The following is a 21,698-nucleotide window of genomic DNA, read 5'->3' as shown; positions in this document are numbered from 1 at the left end:
CACATTTCGCGAACTTTGCTTCCGCCATACTTGACTCCTGCTGCCTCAAATCTCTGTATTAAGCTTCTTCACTTAAACTTAACACAGCCATGTCAGCGGTGTACATTATTTTTTCAGTCCCCAACTTAAAAAGGCGCTACCTGAAAGGCAAAAATCAGGGCATAGCTACTTTACGTCGTGACGACATTCTACATCCGCCTCCAGAGTTTTCGCTCGCGGTCTTGGCGCGAGACTTGTCCGGTTTGTCGCAGTTGTGTGACTGCAGGTGGAAAACAGCCGTATATTGTTAGAAAAGACAGCGCCAAATACGCTGGTGGTTGTTTAAAAGGAGAGACTGAAACAACATTTGGACGACCTGGAAGGTAAGTACGTTGTTTCTACTTTCTTTATACTGTATGAAACGTAAAACCTAAGGTAGCTGCTCTGACACAAGGTTACCGATCTGAAGGAAGACCGCAGTCTTAGCAGAAATAGTAGCATAGTAGTATTATAAGTATATAGTATACAGCTCTAAATATGCCACCAATAACATAAGTCAGTTTTCTTCAGCAGGTCCTGTAAATAAGTAGTAGTAATTGTAGTAAAGCTAGATTGCACTCAGTTTGTACCGACACACACTTAACAAGGTTGGTCATCAAGTCAAACACAGCTGAGTAGGTATATGGAAAAATGTGTCGCTTTATTTATTAGGTACTCATTGCTGGTACCTGGTTGGAGTTTCGTTTGCCTTCAGAACAGCCTTAATTCATAGTATTCAACAAGCTGCTGGAAAAATTCCTATGAGATTTTGGTCTTTATTGACATGACAGCATCATACATTCAATGGCGTGTCCAGCGGGGTGGCCTCGGGGGGCACAGGCCACCCCCCCAACCAGACTGGCCACTCCAGGTGCCACCCCGAAGCTAAAATAATAAAATTTAATGAAATATCAAATATACCATTATGGTTTCACAGTGAAGCTCAGATATCCGAGGGTAAGTGAATGCAGCACCGGCTTCTGCACTATGCGCATCATGTTAGCAAAGGTAGGAGAGGAAAGACGGCACCGCAGAAAACATTTTTTTGGCGAAAGATTAACAAGTTAACATAGAAAGATTAACAAGTTAACATAGCTGGACTAGCCATCGGACGTTTGCATGGTGGGCTGATGACTCATTTATTTATTTATTTTTGTAACGGCATGAACAATGAGAAGTGGTGGATTGGCCAGATGCTGGCCGATGTGTAAAAATAACTCAGTTGTTTGGTGGTGGCTATGGCGGAGCTTTCACAGAGGCAACAGGTGGATGAGGGAAAGGTGAGGCAGGAGGAGGAGAGACCCGAGGCGGCCGCCGGTCCGAGTGTCAGGTGAACTGAACTTCAGGTAAGAAGTTATGACCTGCAGTCTATCTGGGTCAGATATAAACCAAGTTTAGGTGCAGTTTATTTTCGTTGTGCTGACTTTTTACAGTCAGTTACAATACCTCATACTGCGTGAGCTAGCATGACGAGTTTATACAGCTGTTCGGTTGCTATGATGTTACTGATAGTGAACTTTATTTTATTCATAAGGTTAGTTAGTAGAGTTGCCAACAGCTCCTTAAAAAATGGAATGGTCCCTCATTCAGAGAAAATATTATGCGTTTCGTATTGAGCTGAGAAGAGACACAGTTTGTCCCGTACTTCAGCTAGGATGGAAAAAGACACAAAGCTGGAGTTATTCTGTCTTTACAGCTGCCTCTTCTATTGCTACTTCAATCATGAAACTGATCAATGATCAGCTGATCATCTCTCTTGTTTGTTTATCACCCACTTTGCGCCAGAAACAGGAAACCAGCAGATGTCGCGCTAAACAACAGCAGCACGTTTAAGCTTGATCAGCTGTTGTTAGAATTTATTTAATATTGCTTTCTACTATCAGCTGATGTTTGCTGGAGCCACAGCTGTAAAGCTGCTGGTCATGATGTCGGTTTGGATATGTGGTGAGAGGGAAACACAAGGATGAAACCAGGAGATGTCCTTACTGAATCATCAGAGCTGAACAGGTGATGGAGAAACAGGTTTACCTTTTAGGTGACAGGAATGAGTTGAAGGGAAGTTATGAACTGTTTCTGAGAGACAAATAACACCAGGATCCTTTTCTGTGTAGCTGACAGCTGGTAACTGTGCAGGGACGGGTCTAGCAAAGTGTTGCCAGGGGGTCCATGTAGGGCATTAACAGGGAAAGGTGGGGCACAAAGAAATACTTTTCTTTTTTTATTCTCATTTAAAATATTTAGCTTTTATTAAATAATTATCTGAATCTTGCGAACAAAGTTTTTATCTGACGTAAAATGTATAGAAATCATACATATACCAACAAGACAGTGTACATCACTGTCACAACAGCATTTGTTTTCATTCAAAGGCTTTATGGCTTTAATACCTGGTGGGCCAATCTGTAGTGAAAATGCCCGATTTTCTGTCCCAGTCCAGCCCTGCAGGTTAATACTGGCAGTGTCACCATGCCAGCTGACTGTATTTCATCATCAGCCAGTGTTGTTCTTGATCAATATTACCAAAGTTGACCATAAGGCAGCATAGAAAGTATTTACTTGCTTTCAGGTTTTATTCAAATATTAGTCTTTTCATTTGTTTCCCCACTTTTTTCCTGTTTCAAAATCAAACACCAGTTTGTGAGAAGATTATCTTCTTTTTTTTTAACAGGCATTGGTTTTGCATTGGCATTGGCTAATTTGCCAATTGTATGTTAAAAATGTTCGTATTTTAATATTCAAAAATGTTTTTGCCCAAAACATATGTGCACTACATGTCAGTAAAAATACTATGCAAATATTGATGTCCTTGAATGCTGAATAAACACTGACTGATTGTATCTCTTGTACTTTATCAACGCAGTATCTAAAAACTTTGCACCGTAGTGGTTAAAATCTCATTCTAATAAGAGTTAAAAGCGCATTCGGTTATTAGGTTTACAGGGTTATTGAATTATGGTTAACGGTTGGTAGAATTGTTTTTAACATTATCTGCCAATTACATCTGCCACCCTTCTCCAAATCTGTGCCCCTACCTGGCCCCCCCAACAAAGATTTTCTAGACACGCCACTGCATACATTTGCTGCAGATTTGGTGGCACTACATCCACGATGAGAATCTCCTGTTTCACCGCAACCTAAAGATGCTGTGTTAGATTCAGGAAAGTGAACTCAGTGTCATGTTTAAGAAACTAGTTAGAGATAATTGAGCTTTATGACATGATGTTATCCTGCTTGTAATCATCCATCAGAAGGTGGGTTCACTGTAGGTATGGTCAGTAGCAATAACTCCGTAGGATGTGTTGTTTAAACAATGCTCAGTTTGTACTAAAGGGTCCAAAGCATACCAAGGAAATATCCTCTACACTATTACACAAGCAGCAGCAGCCTGAACCACGTTTTCACCAAATTATGACTCTACTGTCTGAATGTCGCAGCAGAAATTGAGGCTCGTCAGACCAGGTACCATTTTCAGGTCTTCTTTTGCCCAATTTTGGTGAGCTTGTGGTAATTGTAGCTCCAGTTTCCTTTTCCTAGTTGACAGGAGTGGCACCCAGTGTGGTTCTCTGCTGCTGTAGGCCATCTACTTCAAGGACACGTTTGAGACGCTCTTTTGCTAACCTTGTTTGTAAGGAGTAATTATTTCAGCTTGAGCTTTTGTGATTATTCTGACAATTTTAGGTCACTTACGCTGATCCCCTGGACCTCAAGGCACCCTGATGGTGTGTGGACTTATTCATGATGAACTGTGAACTTTTGGCAACGTGCAGTGCTCTAGGTTATCTGGAGGGAGACGCCTATCACAAGGAGGCTGATTGCTTAGGTGAGTCCTATTTGAAGTGTAAATATATATGTAGTTGTTGTTTTGATCCAGAACAGTCCTCTCACAGCTGCCGTGTCTCTATGTTACAGAGAGCGTGAAAGACTTGATTCGCTATTTACGCCATGAAGATGACGCCCGTGATGTCCGGCAGCAGTTGGGTGAAAGCCAGATTGTACAGAATGACCTTCTGCCTATTATCATTCAGCACAGACAGGACAAAGCCTTATTTGATGCCTGCATCAGGTACCAATCCTGAGAAGTCTCATCTATAAAATATATGTGTATATATATATAAATATGCTCATCTGTATTTTAGCGAAGGTTGTTTGGGTATATTTTTTTATCTTATTTTTGTGTTATGTGATATGTTTTGTGAATCTGGAGTAAAGATTGATTGATAGGTAAGTGACAGTGACAAATAAAAATAGTAATATTGTCCTTTAATACAATTCGTGTAACATGTGTTACTATGGTGACACATTATTGTTAGAAAATTAATAAATTTGATTCTCTGTCAATACCAGTTGGTTTAAAAAACAATCTGTTACTTAAAATCTCTCTTTCTTTTTTTTCTAGACTCATGGTCAACCTCACGCAGCCTGCCATGCTCTGTTTTGGTAAAGTCCCAGATGACCCGGTGTTCAGGCATCACTTTTTGCAAGTGACATCTCATTTGCAGGCTTATAAGGAGGTATTTGAAGAGCAATAAAGCAAGGATTTTATAAAAAGTGGTTTTTATGTAATTACAAACAAAATATTTGCAGACAATGTTTTTATAAAGCACACAATAAAAGTATCACTGTTGCCACTTTATCATTATCTTTAATTTTCAGGCATTTGCCAGTGAGAATGTGTTTTGTATCTTGAGTGAGACATTGTACAACCTTCTACAACTTGTGAGTATTTCACTTGTTCAGATTTTTGTTTTCATTGAGCAGTTTCCACTCAGAGTAAAAATGCTTCTGATTCTTCATGCCTTTCTGTCTGCATCCTCACCTTTGGTCACTCAGGACTGGGAGCAGAGACAGGAAGAAGATAACCTGCTGATAGAGAGGATTTTGCTGCTGGTTAGAAATGTGCTTCATGTACCTGCAAACCCCAGTGAAGAGAAGGTTTGACTTAAAAAAGAATTATGCTGATTCCATATAAGTGCAAGTTCTTCCCATCCCTAATCTCTCTCTTTTTATCCTTTATTTGCAGAAAGTGGATGATGATGCCAGTGTCCATGATCAAGTGCTGTGGGCCATTCACATGAGCGGCTTTGATGACCTGATCAAGTTCCTGGCCTCAGCACAGAGTGAGCAGCAGTGGAGTATGCATGTGTTGGAAATCATCTCCCTTATGTTCAGAGACCAGGTTAGACAGAAAGATCCATTTTGGGAGTGCACATCTAAATGTTCTAGCTGTTCTCTGTTTCAGTGGGTTTTGTTATTTTTGTTGTTGTTGTTTTCTTTCTTTACAGACTCCAGAAGCTTTGGTGAGTGCCGGCCATGCTCGTTCAGCAGAAGAGAAGAAGAAGGACTCTAATGAGCTGGAGGCACTGAGGCAGAAGGAGCATGCAGAGAAACATTCCCGCACTTTACAGAGAGGGACCAGGTGCAGACACACAGATGTTCTTTAGTGCCAAGTTTACCGTTGCCAATTACAGAAGAGTTTAAATGCACATAGATTTTCAAGTGGTGATGGGCCAGAGGTCCTGGGTAAACAAGGGTTCCAACTTGAACCTCTGATCTTCTCAGTCAAAATCACTTCCTTGCTGCAATTCGGAACTGTTTACAATAATGTGTATTACATTAGAAGTATCTGTGAACTAGGAATACTTCTGGGTGAGGTGCAGCTACAGAAGAGTTGCAGTAAAAAAATAGTTTCATGGCAAAAGTCAGCATAGCATTAAGACACATGGTGGAGTTGCAACAAGTTGGTTTAGAATGAGCGCAGATGGATGGATAAATGTCATTATATGCTTGCAAAAATGTTCCCAAAAACACTATAGCATCCTGAGTACTGAGACACAATGTATATGCTGTTGTTTTCCTCTTAGACACTCTCGCTTCGGAGGGTCTTTTGTTGTTCAAGGACTGAAGGCAATAGGGGACAAAGATGTGATCTATCACAGGAACCTTCAGAATGTGAGCTGTTCAATTTCCGTTATGAAATCTTTCCATTAAGAGATCGTGTTAAGAGAAAATAATTTATTGTCTGTTTTATTTATTTATTTTTTTAAGTTCAAAAATTACACTCACGACATTGGCAAAGCAGTGAGACGTGTTCCCAAGAGGCATCGAAAGGCCCAAGAAAGTGGGGAGAAACGACGTTCGGCCTTAAATGTTCGACTTTTCCTGCGAGAGTTTTGTGTGGACTTCTTGGAGAACTGCTACAATCGACTCATGTACCTCGTTAAGGTCGGCCGCTGTTATGTGTCTTATTTTTTTGTATAGATGCACAGTGACATGCTGAACACAAGTTTTTCTCAGCTAAATTATTAAAATGGTTTTTTGTGAACAGGAAGATGCTTCTTACCTCGACATCTAAAACCATCGAAAACATCCAAAAAGGGCATCTAAGGTTTTTTGTTTTCACCAGATTTTTGTCTTTGTCTTCTCAACAGGAAAGCCTCATTCGTGAGCAGACTCAGCAACATGATGAGACCTATTACCTGTGGGCACTCAGCTTTTTCATGGCTTTCAACAGAGGCAGTTGTTTCCGTGCCGACCTAGTTTCTGAGACCATGTCAATCCGGGCGTTTCATTTTATTGAGCGCAACATTACCAACTACTATGAGATGCTGCTCACAGACCGGAAAGAGGCCACTTCTTGGTCCCGCAGGTAAGGCGATCGTTTAGAAGCTGGTTAATGGAATCGAATACTTGAGTCGGCCCAACACTGCTGCGATTTGTTCCTTTTAGGATGCACTTGGCACTAAAGGCATATCAAGAACTGCTGCTAACTGTGAATGAGATGGACAGATCGCAGGATGAAAGCATCCGGCAGAGTTCCAGCGTCATTAAAAGTAAGATTGTAGGTTTAAAAGTTTATATATAACTTTTGTTCAAGGTGAACAGTTTTTCACATGGTCTTCTAGCATATGTATAGTTATGATCAGACATTTGGGCATGAATGTCAAGGTAAATTTGGGCTTTTGTACAACATAAATCTTAAATGATTTTAAAAAAGAAGACTTTAGTTCACAAGTTTTAATTTATTTTGGATTTTCTCTGAACCACGCAGGGTCAAAGTATACAAACAGTCTCAAATATGTACCACTAATACACTCTTTTAACAAGTGGTGCTGAAGGTTTTACAGTGACTTTCAACTCGCCAAGGCCTATTAATTTCTCGCTCATGGTCATGATTGAGTACAACTGGCATGAAAAGGATTTGCTTGATAGCACTCATTGGATTGACAATTGTTAAGTACAATGGGGAAGCCCAAGAACTTCACAGACGTGCTAAGGAGAATTGTAGATTTGCACAAATTGGGAAGATTTCTTGGAGCCATTTCTAAACAACTGCAGATTCTAAGATCAGTAATTCAGACTTTGCCAAAGTCTGGAACAAGACCCAAACTGTCACCCTCAGATGAGAGGAAATTGGTCAGGAACAACCCAGGAACAACCCAGGAACCTCAAGGCTCAAGCCTGCCATAAACTGGAAACTGCTGAAAGACCAGCATCACTGTCCACAGTGAAGTGGATTTTACATCACCATCAATTGAGAGACAAGCCAAATGCCTTCTGGATAAAAGTTTTAGGGTCAGATGAGACAGAGATTGAGCTGTCAAGAGGTATGTATGGAGGAGGGAAGGTAAGGTCTTCAAACTTGACTTAATTTGCTGCCAGTGGTACTGGTACATTGCACAAAGTGGATGGAATAATTAACAAGGAGGACTACCTCCAAATTTTTCACCTTCCCCTCAAATCAGCAGCTAGAGGATCGTTACTAATATGAGCCAGATATTAGTGGTATATGTTTGAAATATAAATTCATACTTATTCACCCAAGACATACTGTAGAATTATTCCAACCTGGAACAAGAACAACTCACAGAAATTGTTAAAATCCAAAAATAACCACAACATTCATGCCCATCATGAGCCGATGTAAACTTCTGTCCACAACCGTGTATACCACTAAGACAATCCCCAGTGTTTGAGTTTGTCTCATCTGTTTACTTTTACTTTCTAGGTAACATATTCTACCTGATGGAGTACAGAGAGATTTTCCTGACCTTGCTGAGAAAGTATGATGAAACCAAGCAACCTCAATCCTACCTCAAAGACCTGGTAGAGTCAACTCACCTCTTCTTGCGAATGTTAGAGCGCTTCTGCAAAGGCCGCAGAAACTTGATGGTGCAGGTAAGTTCTTGTGCTTAATTTGCAATGTTTGTTTTTTTTCCGCCTGTCCCATTTGGTTCTTTTGCCATCAGAATTATTGTCTAAAGGCCAAGAAAGATGCACAACGGATTTACTTTACCAAATGAACCGTCCCGGCCTTGCCGTATTGGTCTATTTGATTCACCTTTGTTTTTATTGTTTATTTTATTTTATTTTCACTTGCTTTTGTTTTTTGTTTTTTTTAATGTTAACATTTGCTCTGTTAACTCTTCAGAGGAAGAGGGTGAAGCAGAGAAAGTCTCATGGTAAGAAAAAGGAGGCAGCTCCAGAAACTAGTCCAGAGGCCCTGGAGGAGACCTGGAAGATTGTAGAGGAAGAGCTGAAGGGTGCAGGGTTTAAGGTTGGTGTGAAGCTCAGCCTCGAGATGTTTGTTTGGTTATGTAGAAACATGAAATTGGAAAGTTACAAAATAATTTACCATTATCTAGAAACTTATAGACCTGACTGGTAGTTAAAAAGCACCTTTCTACACCATGTGAGCATTCAGAGTCCTTTCTGCTCTCAGGCACCTGATCTCACTCACATCCATATAGCTGTTTTATCTATGTCTACGTGCTTTATATTCACACACACACTCACACTCCAATATTGTTGCATTGTAAGTATATTATAATATTATTATCAGGAGTAGCAGAGAGAAAGCTTTGTTTCAGAGCTGATTTTAGACAAGAGGTCTTAAAAATGTCAAAAACATATCGATGTGACAAACTTGCTCACGCTCAGTGTCTCCTCTTGTCCTCTGTTTGCAGTTGTCTGAATCTTTAACTCAAAGCTTAGTGCCGTTTGATGCCACATCTGAGACTCCCCTTGAGGATCAGCGTACTGAGGCTATGGTGAGAGTGCAGGATGCTCTGCTGGCTCGAATGGGCCCAGAAGCTCTGGGGCTGCTGCGTGCTGCCAGGTCAGTAAAACTCAGTATTATTTTTTATTTTTTTATTTAAATCTTATAGTGGCCACTGCAAAATGTTTAAAATTTACAGTTTCTGAAGTTAACCACAATAGAGACTCAATTTGAAATCATGTGGATACGAAAAATGCCTTTTCTAGAAGAAGTTTTTAAAGGTTAAAAATTACTTTGTTTATTCAATTATTAAATTAGACTTTTCTTTCAGTTGTCCTAAGTTTCTAAGCAGGCATGTGTAGTTAGGAAAATGTTTGTGTTTTTTTCCTTTCTTGTCATGCTCAGAGAGGTGTGGCCAGAGGGAGATGTGTTTGGTTCAGCTGATGTGGAACCTGAAGAGGAACTGGAACTCCTTAAGCAGATCCTCCATGCCAAACTGCCAAGTAAGTATTGAAATGTATATTTATCATTCTTGTGCAAAAACCTCCATGCAGGATTCAAACCTTTGCTTTTGACTTCAGGGTCATCTCAGACTGCTGTGGTGGAGGAGGAGGAAGAGGAGGAGGATGGGCCAGAGATGGAAGAGGAAGAGCTGGAGTCTGTCCAGGTTTCTGAAACAGAGTTCAAATTTCTAGACTTCATCAAGAGGTGAGAAGTAACTTGTGGCAAATCTGTGCTGTAATCCATGCTAAATGTTGCCTTAGAGTCTGTTTGCATACAGTTCTGTGACTTTCCTAATGGGAAGTTTGCCCCTTCTCTTGGTCTTTACAGATTTGCCAACCCCGGTATTGTTCATCCGTACCTTCTCCTGCTGAAATCCTATTCAAAAAACACCCCACACACAAACCACTGCATTGCTCGAATGCTGCACCGCCTGGCTGTTGACCTTAAAATGGACGCCCTGCTCTTCCAGTTGTCAGTTTTCCACATTTTCAACAAAATCTTAAATGACCCTGCTGCAGCTGCTTACCAGGTAGGGTAACAACACTGGAGGAAGGCGTTTGGTAATCCTAGTTAAGTTTCTCTGACATCTGTGTGAGATAGCTCACTATGGGAGGTTCCTACCGATGCTAAATTCTGATACCAGAATATCCACATTCAGGGACTACCCTGATGGTGGATAATAAATCAGTTATGTCTGAAGCGCTCTTTGTAGAAGAAAATAAGGTTGCCTGGTGTGCAGCCAGAACATGCACTAAAGGGAGGGGACGCTGTTACATTCAGGTGAGGGAAGCTTCTGTGACTGATAACACCGGAGGGCACCTGGCATGTCAGATATCTAGCAATTAAAAAGAACACTTTCTTCTGCAAGCTGTTGATATAAAGCTTAGATATTACACAATCGCTTACATGTTTTTTTTCCTCTTCTCCATCACAGGAACTAGTGACTCTTGGCAAATATTTAGTGAAGCGGTTCGTTTCACTGGCAGCACAGAACAATAAAGCGTATGTGGAGCTGCTGTTCTGGAAAAATGTGGGAGCTGTGCGTGAGATGACAGAAGGCTACACCAAAGAGTGGGTGCTTTTCTTTTTTCAGGTTCTGTTTACATAGACTTAATACATGTGTTCATGTAAAGTCATTTTCACATGTGCACTGCAGCCCTGAACTATTATAGACATTATAATACAGAGAATAATCTCATGTTTCTAGGCAGCGCCCCTTGTGTGCCCAATTACTTTCTCGTCGCTCATGTGTGAAAACGGTTCATGTGTCATATCATATGTGTAACAATGTAAAGCATGCATATGTATTTATGTCCATAATTTGAAGTATTGCATGTCATTGTTGTGAATCTGTTAGAGAGGAAAAGAGACCAGCATGGACTGAAGAGGAGGAAGAGGAATTGCGCAGACTCTACGAGGAGCACCGTGACTCTGACGGTTGGCTTTGTTTGCTGTTTGCACATCTTTTCTTGTCTCTTATAAGGAGTGTTGGGGTCATTACTCAAAAAAATGGAAAATGTTAAATATTACTAATTCCTTTTGGGGCTTTTCTTTTGTTTTGTTTTAGGTAATGCATTGAGTTACTTAATGACTGTAGAAATTAAGTTGTTACAGTATTTGTTACATCCTTTTGTGTTACTCTATAACTTGGCCTGAAATACACAGTTAAATAATTGCCAGTTAAAATAAATCTTATTCTGTAGTCCCACACACATAAATCAACATCCTAATAATAACACGCATGAAACCTTTTATTGCTTGAAATCAAAGCAAATTTAGAAATCACCCAAAGTAACTTTAGAGCAGTTGTTACTGCAGTTCTACTGTAGAAATATGTACACATAGAAATAGCTTTTTAATTCATTTTTGACTGTCAAACCAGCTTATTAATAATTGAACCATTGGAGCACCATAACAACATAATTCTAACTGTGACATGATTACTGAGTTAAGTAAGTGATGTGTTACTGAAAAAGTAATGTGACCACATTAATGTGTTACTTCAGAGTATATTACACCCAAAACTTGTTATAAGTTACTAAATATACTTGTACATGAAGCTTCTGACTGCTGACTCTTGTGCATAGTGCCAGACATAGTGGAGACTCTCCTGCCATTACTAAGCAACAGCAACCGCACTCGGCGTCAGGTAGTGACGCAGCTGGTACATATGCGCCTGGTGGGCAATGCTAAAGAACTGAAGAAACCCAAGTATGTACTTGATTTATTTTCAATGAAGGATGTAATGCAAACTAATAATACAAGGCTGCCGTTAAAGAATTTTTGTCATATTCAAAGGAAAGGTACTGGAATTGTTCTGTGGACTGAAGAGCAAGAGCTGGAGTTGCAGATGCTGTTTGAGGAGTACAGAGACTCTGATGGTAACAGATATTCTCTTATTTTTAAACGCATGACAGAAAAATTAAATTTTACCTTTCATCTGTCCTCTGTTCCAATCTCAGTAAATTAAGCATGAATGCTTCACAGTATGTGTGTCCAGTTTTGACTGATAAAACCTCTGCTTTCACAGATGTGCTGGGTAGCATCATGAAGAAGCTCACTGCTAAGCGCTCCCGAGCACGTGTGGTGGACAAGCTGCTCAGCATGGGCCTGGTGTCTGAGAGACGAGAACTGTATAAGAAGAGAAGTCGGAGTGCTCACGGGAAGAGCACTGGAAAAGGAATGGTAGCTACTTTAGTCTTTTATACTTAAAATATAAGAGATTAAAAACTTCAGAACAAATAAGATTTGTTTCGGGGTCAACCTTCAGGATCAATAAAGTTTTATTGAATTGAATTGAAGTGAATTATATTTGAAGAAATGTCAATTTCTTAATAAATTTAAACTCATTTTTTGATGCAGACTGAAGAAGAGTTCTTGGCTGAACTCACACAAGGCACCCAGGATGATCCTGTGGACAGAGATGATGAATATGAGCAAGAGGATGAGTCTGAGGAGAGTGAGGCAGAGGACCTTGAAGAGCAGGAAAGTGAAAGACCACTAAATGGTGGCAGGAGGAGCCAAGGCATGCACTCTACAGGAGGAAGGAGACCTGATGTAGAGAAAATGGTGTATGCTCTGAAACAGGAAGGTGAGACAAAGGCCAGATTGCCCCTGTGTTCTCACTGATCAGAGAGGATGAATGGATAACATGTAATGCGATGATGTGGATTTAATGTTTGTAGTAAGATATTAAAATCTGGATTTTTTTTTCCCCCCATAGGCATGTCTGGACCTTTGTTGTGGCTACAGAATTGTCTGAACAAAACTGCAGATGATCGTGAAAATGACGGTGAGTGCATCTGTCAACAAAAAAAAACAAACATTTTCCAGACATTGTTTTTTTTTCTGCTGTTGGTGATTTTAGGAAGATATGGATGCATGCTGCACAGTGCGTTTAAAGCATGTTGTAATTACTTTTATTTGGCGCGATATTGAAATGATTGTGGTCCGTTTCCCAGGTTTGTCTCAGCCTGTTCCACTGGCCCCGTTCACAGAGTCAAATGAAGAAGCCATGGAAAACAAGAGCTTCCAACGACTGTTGCGCAAATTGGGAATGCGAGCACCTGCAAATGAACAGGTGTGTGCTTGTATGCGAGTGATATTTCACTGTCAAATGAGTCATGTGACATTATTCTGTGCTGTAGTCCTACTCCTAATCTGTTTTGTGCGACTGTAGTTTGGGCTGAATTAGAGAAATCTATATTTAGAAATGACACAGAACTACATTAAATACAAAAGAAAAAACTTGAGGTGAGTGTTGTTGAAAAGGGTTTTTGTTGTTGTTGTTGTTTTTTGGTAACTAGGAGTCCTTCTGGAGAATCCCTGCAAAGATCAGTGTATCTCAGCTCCGGAGTGCAGCTGCAGCTCTCAGCCCTGAGGAGGACAAACCTAAAAATGATGATGAGCAAGATGGGACCAGGAGCCCAGCAGAGGAACCCCGTGGGGAGGAAGAGGAGGACGCGTCTCATGAACAGAGAGCTCAGGCCCTGAGAGCTCTGCTGCTTGCACGCAAGAGGAAACGATACACCGCTGAGGATGCAGGTATATGTGGCAGATTTATTTTCTGTCTAGGATGAAACCATTTAATTACAGCTTACAGCACTTTGGCTTGTCACATAGCCAACAATGTAGCAGTAACCTTGAGTAATAATTAATGTAGTAGTTTAATCTGTTACAATAGCATTGTTCTCATAGGTTGTGAAGAACTGACCACTGTTTGTTTGCATCTGTAGTTTAGGAAAAAAGTAACAAAGCTTTAAGTTTGAAAAAAAGAATTCAGCTGCCTAATGCAGATGTTGTAGATTAAATCGAGGGTCATTTTGCTCCTGTGAAGCAAAGACAGAAGATGGTTTGAGGATTAGGATTAGCTGCCATCTTTAGTATACTGTAAAAGCTATAGACAGGAGCTGAGAAAAACAAAAGCTCCCTAAAGTGGTTTGGGGGGTGAATTCAGCCCTCTGGAGGTCTGCAGTCTAGACAGTGGAAACTTAACTGAATATAAAACAAACCAAAGAAGTGGAAGCTGGGCCTTATGCCAGGAAGCAGGTTTGGCCAACGACTCTGAGTTTATTAACCGTGAGATGAGGGAAATTTTGGCTTTTATGTTCATCCCTGAGTCACTTAGCAGACTCTGTGAACTAAACCTGGTTGTTGGCAGGTTTATTTCAACAAACGGAGTTTCCCTGACTCCCTCACATGAGCGCTTTTTAATCGTTTAGTTGTTAGAATACCTAAAAAGAAGGAGACAGTGATTTATTATCAGCTCAGAATAAAATAGTCTCCATCTTTGTGACTGTGGACATTAATGCAGCTGTCAGACTGTCAGCCAGTTTCCCTGCACTGGACACTTTTACTGTACCATAAGTTTATAACCGATCAATCGTCGGTTATAATGTGTCGTACTATAATCGGTCAAAGAGCTGCATCTCAGACTTAATGTGAATACTTGAGTGAAGATGAGGCTGAAAAGATTTTGATCCTGTATCTGCTAAAAATCTCAGACAAGTTTGCATTTCAGTGACCCCCGAATCTCAAGGTCAAGGGACTTGAGGGCGGATCTATCTGTTGCTCTCTTGGTAACTAATGTCAAAGATCAAACGGTAAACGTTGTCTTAGCTGTTTCTCCAGATTTGTATCCTCAGTTTGAGTCGCCTACACTTTGTCCCTGTCAAGTTATGTTTGAATAATTTGATTTACAAAAACAAAATAAATGTAAAATTAGGATTCCAGCTTCATCTAGTACAAATTCAACTTAACAGGTATTACTGACTAAAATTACACTTTTCTTTCCTCGTTTTTCTTTTGGTTTTTTTGTTGTTGTTTTTTTTTTAAGATAAATCCACCAGATTTTAAATGGAGGCTTTGCTCTTTATTTACCTGTTGCCATGGTGAATCCTGGTCTCAGAGCTTCACTGATGAGGACTTCTTTTCTACTCTCTATATAAAACTCAGTTTAATTTTTAATGTTGAATGTGCTTCCTATACTATTTAGCAGTTTTATCATCTGTCTGTGAAGCACTGCTATGTTGTATTGGGTATATTTTGGCTATGCCTTGTATTTTATTTATGCAAGTTATGCCAAACATGTTTTTGTTGTAGTTGCATCTGAAATTGCTAGAAAAAAGCAGGGTGCACATAATATAAAGTCAGAAAGCACATGTTATGATGAGAGTCCTCTGCTGTGCCAGTTTGGGCAAAGCAGTACAGCTGCGTTAGAATCAGGATGGGAAATGGCTGCAATGCTGGTAAAATTAAGAAGTTGCATGTGTACCGTTAATCGGGGATGGAGCAGTAATTACACTGATGTGACTTGTGTTCATACTGGGCTTTTTGTTGTTGTGGGGGGTTTTTTAAGCTCCTGAGTCAGATGCCGCTCCTGTCGATGACACACATGATGTAAATGAAAGGTGAGGTCTCATCCTATGATTTTTATTAACTAGTAAACATAAGGCGAAAATCCTCAGAGGATTAACTCTTTAAATATCCATGTTTACATCAGTTCCCAGGACAGCACCTCAACTAAAAGAAACAGAAGCAGAGTTTTGGACGATGACGAGGAGAACGGTATTGTGCTCCTGCTTGTTTGAAGGGTTCACTGGTGTTTGATTATGACAGAGCTTGATTCATTCATTTCATTTCATCATTTTGCTCACACGTTGCTGTCTTTGCAGACAAAGACTCTGCTACTGCAGCGGCTATGGATACAAATGGCGATGAAGATTCAGACAAGGAGGACATCTCTGCTCCTGTGAAGAGAAGACGCGTGGTCTTAATTGAAGAAGAGGAGGATTAGAGACGGCCTTTAATGGGCTGTAAAACTTCAGATGGGAGATGCATTAAAAGTCCCGCATGTTGCACGCAGCCCGCTGGAGACCTGAAGTCCAGACAGGATAAACTATTAATGGATTACTAAAAAAAAGTAACCCAAAAGAACATATGGAAAATTAGCCTGTGTAAAAAAAAAAAAAAAAAAAGAAGAAGAAACAAATCTTCTTCTTTTTGTTCTCCAAGTGGACAATTTATTGGCATTTCCTGCTAAAGAAGTTCTGCTGGTCTTTAATTTTGTTAGTCTACATATGTTCTTAAAAGGTTCCCAAATAGATATCCATCAATGCTGGGAAGGTTGTGCATCATGTTTACTCTAAGATTAAACTTTTTATCTGAATGCTGTTCCATGCATACAAGTCTTATGTATATTTTCAAGTTCTTGTCAGTGTTGACTTGGGACTTGATAATTCTATTCAAGTGTACTGATTAATAAAACCACACTGTTGACAGAATACAAAAATGGCTTCCTGGCAGGATTTTTTTGTTGTTGTTGTACGTTGGCCTGTGTTGCACCACTAGGGGGCGTATACATGTTATTAACTAAGAATTAAGTATAGAATTAGTAACACAGACTCATTTTTTTTTCTCTTTATTGCTTTCAAATGTGGCTTTCAGTTTTTGAAAAAAATGGCTTTACAGTTACAGAGATGTACAAGACAGCCGGAACAAATAAAAATTCTTCTTTGGTTCAGTCATACTTGTGAAAAACGCAAAAAAAAAAGATCCCAAGAATAAATGTGTGATTCGGTTTCCTTCCACGTGTGGATCTTGCATCTAGTCTGCAGTCACCGCCTCTAGTCGTCCACGTTTTCCAGCTGGGTTGGAGGTGGTCTTTGTCCTCACATCTGGACCACGTTTGTAACTTCCTGTCACAGCATCTGCTCTGCCCCCATCCCACAGAGCCAGAAGCAGAGCTGACAATCTACAGACACTGCTGTGAGTTAAGCATGTGTGGGTGGAGTCCTTAAAGCTGAGAGGTTAAAGGTACATCACTTCCTGTGAACAGTAAAATGGTCTACATGAATTTAAGGGTCAGACACTTTAGTTGTTAGCAGTGACTCAGGATTTGTGACCAGGATTTGTGACCAGAAGCATTCGTCTGATGTGAATGAGGCATCGTGTTGCCCAATTGATTAAATATTTAGAAGTCTAACAAATGGTAACTCAAATGGAAGTTGACTTTTCATTAAAAAAATTAAAGGACATTTGATTTTTAAAGTGTGTATGTTTGTACTCAACTGTTTCCTTTAATAAACAGTTGTTTAGTTGTTGCCCCAAGGTGACTGTGGCACTTTTTCTCAGCAGATATGAAACTGTTGCTTTTTATTTCCTGTATTTCTCGGGACTTTTTGTAGTTTAAAGAAAGCTGTAATTTTTAAAAGTAGTTCAGCAACAAACAGGTCCTCTAAGGATTTAATGCCTTACAAAACTGAACCCACTGACAGCACCCATTCAATTTCAAATCCATGAAAACTATTAAATCATACATCGGGCATAAGGCAATTAGTCATTCTCCTTCTTTAGATTGCCTTGGGGCGCTGTGCGTTTGTGGGTAGATTCTCTGGAAAATGTACCTGCCTATTCCATTGTAAGGACTGGGGGAAAAAACACCACTTCCTGATATTTTTGTCGTACTGCAGTTTATCTCAGAATACATGTGTAATTGAGTTTCATGCCACAGCATGATAAGAAAATGCACAAGGTTTGTCAGACCAATGATTTACAATACATGATTCAAGCGTGACTGAGCACATCCAACAATGATTTCCATACGCAAATGTGGATGGGGGGGGACACAGAGAGAGTGGTAAACAACACGTGTGGGTGTTGGTTTCAACCGACAGGGCCGTGGCTGGGGCTATTGCTCAACAACACTCATGCACAACCAACTCATCTGACTGTGAAAGAAAAAAAGTGCTCCTACAAGCAGCGCTCACAGCTGCAGCTCATTTCTGAATGTACCAGCGCAATCCTCGAGGTCCTGTGTCACCAGTTGTTACTCTCTGTACCCAAGTCACTCCCTGTGTGAGCACTGAAGTAGAAACAAATGAGTTGGCCTGTAAACAAATTGACCTACACATCTAAACACTTGTCTCTGTTTTAACACGCAGAGCTCGACAGGCCTCATATATATATGTATTAGTCATATTTTTTTATGTTTTCCCATTTTTAAAGGATGGGATATTTATGAAAAGTCTCCTCTCAGTTATTGCAAATAAGTTAATTAAGTAACAAAGGTAACCAGCAAATTAATAGAAATATTAACAGCAACAGTGGTTGTAGTCTTGGTGGCCGGTGATCGGTCAGCCAGGGCCTCCGCTCCTGGACGCCGCCCGACACAGAATGCACCAGACCCTTACGGCGCCTCCTGTGGGTGGTGGGCCTGCAGGAGGATGGGCCCATGTCCCTTTTTCAGGCTGTGCCCGGCCGGGCCCCATGGACTAAGGCCCGGCCACCAGACGCTCACCCTTGGGCACCCTCCCCGGGCCTGGCTCCAAGGCGGGGGCCTGGTACCCCTATCCCGGGCAGGGTGAACTGTCCCTTTGATGTTCTACTCATAGGGGTCTTCTGAATGACTCTTGTCTGGTCCCTCACCCAGGACCAATTTACCATGGGAGACCCTACAGAAGATATCAGATCATCCCAGAAGATTCCCTGGACAACATAGCCCCTGGGACACACAAACCCCTCCACCACGATAAGGTAGCGATTCGCGGAGGGAACGGGATACAAGCGGCGATAATGAGCTTCCTCTGAAGGGTACCTGGCCTCTCCCTTAGAGATAGGGTGAGAAGTTTAGCCATCCAGGAGGGACACAGAATAGAGCCCTTGCTCCTCCACATCAAAAGGAGCCAGTTGAGGTGGTTTGGGCATCTGACAAGGATGCCTCCTGGGTATGTCCCACTGGGAGGAGACCCCGGGGCAGACCCAGGATGAATTGTGTTGATGAATTGTTAATAAATATGGTGCAGCAATGGCATGTCTGAAGAGGGGGTATGTGGTCGTTTCATAACTCATGACACGCTGCTCTGCCCTCCATAAGCTACCTTTACATTTTAAAAGTATCAGTATTTGTATCAGCAATACTGGACCTGGATTACTTGGTATTGGATTGTTAGTGAAATTTGCAGTATCGCATACCTCCCCGATATGATTGGCCCCTGCAGGGCCCCTCCTCCAAACAATATCATTGTACTACAGTTCCATTAATCTAACCACTGGATTAGAGCATGGATAGAACCAGTAAGATTGTAACTAAGTAAAAAAAAATTATTACTTTACTGAAGGACAGGTTTAATGTACTTGTATTTTATTTAAGTATTTCTGTGTTTTGCTTTCTGCTTTTACTCTACTAAATTTTGGATGCAAATATTGTAGTTTGTATTCCGTACCATTTTTGTAAAGCTTTAATGGTTAACACATTCACCTTATATGCAAAAGATCTGCATTTCGAGGCTGGAAATAGACACAAAACTCAGCGTCAGTGGATCGCAAACTATTGTATTCCTAGTGCCAGTCCCAAGCCTAGATAAATGGGAGGGTTCCTTCAGGAAGGACATCCAGTGTCAAATCTGTGCCAACTCAAGCATGAGGATCCATCTGCTGTGGCAACCACACTGGAAATAAGGGAGCAGCTGAAAGTATCCATACTTATTTTATTGCTGACAAAATGCATTCCCACAGATCAAGCTTTCCAGCAAATATATAAGAAATTCAAATCAGCAGCAGCTGTAATACTAAAGAGATATGCACTGATCAGTCACTTTGCTAACACTGGGTTGTCTTCAGGACTGCATTATTTCTATGTGGCATAAATTCAACAAGGTGTTGGAAGCATTCCTCTGACATTTTGGGCCATGCTGACATGACAGCGTCACACAGTTGCTGCAGGTTTTGAACTGCTAATCCATGATGTGAATCTCCAGTTCCACCACATCCCAACGGTGCTCTTGAAATCTGGAGGCCATTTGAGTACAGTGAACTCACTGTCATGTTACAGAAAAGTGTTTGAGATGATTTGAGCTACTGATGGTAAGCAACCATCAGAAGATGGGTACACTGGTACACTGTGGTGATAAAAGGATGGATATCATCAGCAACAATAGACTGTGGTATTTAAACAATGCTCATTTGGTACTAAGGGACCCAACGTGTGGCAAGAAAATATCCCACTCACCATCACACCATCAACAGTCAGAGCCATTGTAACAAGGCAGATTGAATCTACACTTTTATGTTGTTTTCATCTAATTCTGATCCGACTGTCTGAATGCTGCAGCAGAAATCAGCAGTCTGGTTGAACTGTGACATGCTGGTTGCTTACAGCATGTCACAGTAGCTCAAACACTCATCAGACCAGTGAACCCTTTTCCAATCTTCTATTGTCTCATTTTGATGAGCCTGTGTGGATTGTAGCTTCAGTTTCCTGTTTTTAGCTATTAGGAGTGGCACCCAGTGTGGTCTTCTGCTGCTGTAGCTCATCGGCTTCAAGGTTCAACGTCTTGTGCATTCAGGATTCTCTTCCTCATTGCTTGGTTATAACAAATGGTTGTTTGAGTTATTGTTGCCTTCCTATCAGCTTGGTGCAGTCTAGCTATTCTCCTCTGACTTCTCAAGAAGGCATTTTCACCCAGAGAACTGCTGCTCACTGGGGTTTTTTCTCTTCAGACCATTCTCTGTAAACCCTAGAGATGGTTGTGTGGGACAATCCCAGTAGTTCAGCAGTTTCTGAAACACTCAGACCAACCCGTCTGTCATCAACCACTGTGACAGATTCAAAATGACTTATATCAACTTTCTTCATCATTCTGATGCTCACTTTGGACTTCAACATGTAGACACAGTCATCTCAACTATGTGTACAGTAATAGTGTGAGAAATCTTGGAATTGTTTTTGACCAGGATATTATTATTGGGCCCTAACACAGAAAGGCAGACAAACACTGACACTTACATTCACACCTACAGGCAATGTAGAATCACCGATTAGCCTGATCCCACACTTTTCTTTGGACTGTGGAAAGAAGCCGGCGTACCTGGAGAGAACTCATACAGACACATGGAGAACATGCAAACTCAGACGGTCTCCAGGCTTTGGGTCAGCTTTTGCAATTGAAATTTGCTATCGGTTATACAAAATAGACATGGCTGTCCACATATTTTTATACACAGCCGTTTTTTGGGGGGTTTTTTGCATTTGGTACAGAAGTATATTTTGATATTTTTCATAAAAAAACCCCATTTCATTTCATTTAGTGGGCTGCATGCTGAACTTAGAGCAGCAGTCCCCAACCCCTGGGCCACGGACGGCTACTGGTCTGTGAGTCATTTGGTACCGGGCCGCGAGAGTTGAGACTTTGGTGTGAAATGTATGGTTTTCAGGGTTGGTATCGTTTTTTTTCGTTAACTCGGTTTTCCTGGGTCTTTTCACGTGTGTTATGAATAAATCTTCTTTTTTTCGGTACCGGTACTAGTTTTATTTTGTTGTCTTTATCCACGACACCTTAAAGGCCGGTCCGTGAAAATATTGTCGGGCCGTGGCGCAAAACAGGTTGGGGACCACTGACTTAGAGGACAGAAACCAAGTATCGATCTTATAGCACTAGTATCAGTCCGATACTATCGACATCTGGATCGTTCCACCCATCTCTACCACAAATGGGCAGAACATGCAAAGTCACAAGGCCCCCAGGCTGTACTGGAACTCAGTACCTAGTGTGCACTGACAGTGCTAACAACCACTGTGCTGGCCAAACTGAGGTTATTTCAGAGTAAACCCCTCCCCCCTAGTCTTGTTTTCTGCCCCCCCCCCCCCCCCCACACACACACACACACACCCTGTCATCTCATT

At 41.0% G+C, this 21,698-nt stretch overlaps 1 protein-coding gene and 1 long non-coding RNA gene across 3 annotated transcripts; one reads left to right on the top strand and one right to left on the bottom strand.

Annotated features, from left to right (window-relative positions):
- Positions 1 to 204: 204 nt before the first annotated feature.
- timeless (timeless circadian clock) lies at positions 205 to 16,307 on the top strand. Of its 2 annotated transcripts, XM_080301910.1 has the most exons (31): positions 222 to 362; positions 1,266 to 1,364; positions 3,697 to 3,838; positions 3,928 to 4,081; positions 4,415 to 4,529; positions 4,672 to 4,734; positions 4,849 to 4,950; positions 5,039 to 5,194; positions 5,301 to 5,434; positions 5,880 to 5,967; positions 6,064 to 6,240; positions 6,447 to 6,664; positions 6,745 to 6,848; positions 8,024 to 8,193; positions 8,447 to 8,572; positions 8,982 to 9,133; positions 9,419 to 9,516; positions 9,595 to 9,721; positions 9,845 to 10,046; positions 10,452 to 10,588; positions 10,875 to 10,954; positions 11,605 to 11,728; positions 11,816 to 11,898; positions 12,048 to 12,202; positions 12,380 to 12,608; positions 12,741 to 12,809; positions 12,979 to 13,097; positions 13,324 to 13,561; positions 15,375 to 15,426; positions 15,519 to 15,583; positions 15,691 to 16,307. In XM_080301910.1, exons 3-31 carry the CDS (start codon positions 3,754 to 3,756, stop codon positions 15,810 to 15,812), a joined length of 3,744 nt encoding a protein of 1,247 aa, XP_080158036.1. In that variant the 5' UTR covers positions 222 to 362; positions 1,266 to 1,364; positions 3,697 to 3,753; the 3' UTR covers positions 15,813 to 16,307. The 2 variants fall into 2 exon arrangements, with proteins under 2 accessions (XP_026023984.2, XP_080158036.1); XM_026168199.2 differs by lacking the exon at positions 1,266 to 1,364 and having other exon boundaries at positions 205 to 362.
- On the bottom strand, positions 15,690 to 21,583 carry LOC145428927 (uncharacterized). Its single transcript, XR_013909279.1, has 2 exons — positions 20,802 to 21,583; positions 15,690 to 16,843 (listed from the first exon to the last, which is right to left on the bottom strand). It is a non-coding gene; the product is annotated as an uncharacterized LOC145428927 (long non-coding RNA).
- Between the last annotated feature and the right edge of the window lie 115 nt (positions 21,584 to 21,698).

This window comes from Astatotilapia calliptera, chromosome 5 (assembly GCF_964374335.1).
Source record: "Astatotilapia calliptera chromosome 5, fAstCal68.1, whole genome shotgun sequence".
Taxonomy (NCBI): Eukaryota; Metazoa; Chordata; class Actinopteri; order Cichliformes; family Cichlidae; genus Astatotilapia; species Astatotilapia calliptera.
This window is presented reverse-complemented; position numbering and strand designations above follow the sequence as displayed.

What these genes read in the sequence shown, in the direction of transcription:
- timeless (XM_026168199.2), top strand. Translation starts at nt 3,754, where the DNA reads ATGATGAACTGTGAACTTTTGGCAACGTGCAGTGCTCTAGGTTATCTG. An exon ending in TGTACAACCTTCTACAACTT is followed by an intron (nt 4,735 to 4,848) that starts GTGAGTATTTCA and finishes TTGGTCACTCAG; the next exon opens with GACTGGGAGCAGAGACAGGA. An exon ending in ACAGAAGGCTACACCAAAGA is followed by an intron (nt 10,589 to 10,874) that starts GTGGGTGCTTTT and finishes TGAATCTGTTAG; the next exon opens with AGAGGAAAAGAGACCAGCAT.